Raw genomic sequence first — 2,473 nt, 5'->3', positions numbered from 1 at the left:
ATATATGTTTATACATATATATGTATGTATGTATATATATGTATGTATATTTGTATATATGTATATGCATGTATATATGTGTATATATATAATGTATGTGTACACACACACACATGCACACATACCCATATATATATATATATATATATATATATATATATATATATATATATATATATATATATATATATGTTTGAATATATATATGTATGAGTGTGTGTGTGTATTTGTGTGTTCATGTGTGTGTGTGCACGTATGTGTATACACACACAAATTCACACACACACACATATAGAGAGAAAGAGAGCAAGACGGAAAGAAAGAAAAACAGATTGATGTACAGATTGATATAGATGCATGTGTTTGCAAGCACAAGCGCACTCGATGCATGCATGCACTCCTTATGTGAATGTTTATGCACAACAGAGACAAGTAAAAGCCATTTTCAATATACACAAGTCTACCACAAGACTCCAATTGACCACAAACTAATTTTCTGTGAGGATACGTGCTTTTCAAATACGTAGGCAACACCAATAATCAACAACAATCCCGGCCTCGATTTAATGAACATTTCTTTATTCTACTTTTGATATATACATACATACATACACATATACATATATTATATATATATATATATATATATATTATATATACATATATATGTATATATATATAAAAGTGTGTGTGTGTGTGTGTGTAAATATATGTGATATATATATATATATATATATATATATATATATATATATATATATATACACTAGAGACACATATGTATAACACACATACATACACACATGCACGCGCGCGCACATACGTATATATACATAAAAACATAATGGACATTATATAAACACACAAAGACACACATATGTATGATGTATATATAGAGGCAAATAGATGGAAATTTGTTTATTTGTACTTTAATCATCTTACCCATCTTGCACTTAATTATCATAATCATGCAGCATTGCCGCAACAGGAACCTCATCTCGTCATATCGAGTTCTTTATTATACTGCAATATATTCATTTGAATTGTTATATGCATCTTTCATTTACATAGGGACTCATACTTTCTTAGTATTTTTTTCTGTAAATATTATGTATTTATCTACAATGAAGGAGGGAATTCAAACAAGAGATAAGAGAATTTTGTATTTTCATATATACTGAGTACCATTTTTTTTTTTTTTTTTTTTCAATTCAGTGAGGTATGCTAATATTGCTATATGGATCGAGTATGAAAAAAGGCTTAAACTGATTACTATGTCCATCTTAGAAGCACTTGCGATGGACAATGCCGGGTCCAGATTCTTCGTACTCATCCTTGGTGATCCACATGGTCTGGAAGGTGGACAGTGAGGCCAGGATGGAACCACCGATCCATACGGAGTACTTACGCTCAGGAGGAGCAATGATCTTGATCTTGATGGTGGAAGGAGCAAGAGCAGTGATTTCCTTCTGCATGCGGTCAGCAATACCAGGGTACATGGTGGTACCACCAGACATGACAATGTTAGCAAACAGATCCTTCCTGATATCAATGTCGCACCTCATGATGGAGTTGTGGACGGTTTCCTGAATACCAGCAGATTCCATACCAAGGAAGGAAGGCTGGAACAAAGCCTCAGGGCAACGGAAACGCTCGTTACCAATGGTGATGACCTGGCCGTCGGGAAGTTCATAGGACTTATCAATGGAAGAGGAAGCAGCAGCAACATTCATCTCACTCTCGAAGTCAAGAGCAATGTAGCAAAGCTTCTCCTTGATGTCACGAACGATTTCACGCTCAGCGGTGGTGGTGAAGGAGTAGCCACGTTCAGTCATGATCTTCATCAGATAGTGGGTCAGGTCACGACCAGCAAGATCGAGACGAAGGATAGCATGAGGAAGAGCGAAACCTTCATACACGGGGACAAAGTGAGTCACACCGTCACCGGAGTCGCAAACCTCACCGGTTGTACGACCAGAAGCGTACAGAGACAGGACAGCCTGGATGGTAACATAAGTGGCGGGGACCTGGAAGGACTCGAACATGATCTGGGTCATCTTCTCACGGTTGGCCTTGGGATTGAGGGGAGCCTCAGTGAGAAGTGTAGGGGACTCTTCAGGGGCAACACGGAGCTCATTATAGAATGTGTGGTACCAGATCTTCTCCATGTCGTCCCAGTTGGTGATGATACCGTGCTCAATGGGGTACTTGAGAGTCAGGATACCTCTCTTGCTCTGGGCCTCATCGCCGACGTAGGCATCCTTTTGACCCATACCGACCATTACACCCTGGTGACGGGCACGGCCGACGATGGAGGGGAACACGGCACGAGGGGCGTCGTCTCCGGCAAAGCCGGCCTTGCAAAGACCGGAGCCATTGTCTACCACAAGGGCAGTAAGTTCTTCGTCGTCACACATTGGCGTCGATTGATGCAGAACCTTCCTAAAAAAAAAAAAAAAAAAAAAAAAAAAAA

The 2,473-nt window shown here is 39.0% G+C and overlaps 1 protein-coding gene across 1 annotated transcript in view; it reads right to left on the bottom strand.

Moving 5' to 3' along the window:
- Positions 1-1,150: 1,150 nt before the first annotated feature.
- LOC125040163 (actin-like) overlaps positions 1,151-2,473 on the bottom strand; it is a 2,161-nt gene continuing 838 nt past the window's right edge. The window contains exon 2 of the mRNA XM_047634683.1: positions 1,151-2,442. Coding sequence (XP_047490639.1) covers positions 1,284-2,442 — 1,159 coding nt within the window. The 3' untranslated portion in view covers positions 1,151-1,283. The remainder of the gene's footprint in view (positions 2,443-2,473) is intronic.

The sequence above is a fragment of the Penaeus chinensis genome, chromosome 28, assembly GCF_019202785.1.
Source record: "Penaeus chinensis breed Huanghai No. 1 chromosome 28, ASM1920278v2, whole genome shotgun sequence".
In the NCBI taxonomy this organism is placed as follows: Eukaryota; Metazoa; Arthropoda; class Malacostraca; order Decapoda; family Penaeidae; genus Penaeus; species Penaeus chinensis.
This window is presented reverse-complemented; position numbering and strand designations above follow the sequence as displayed.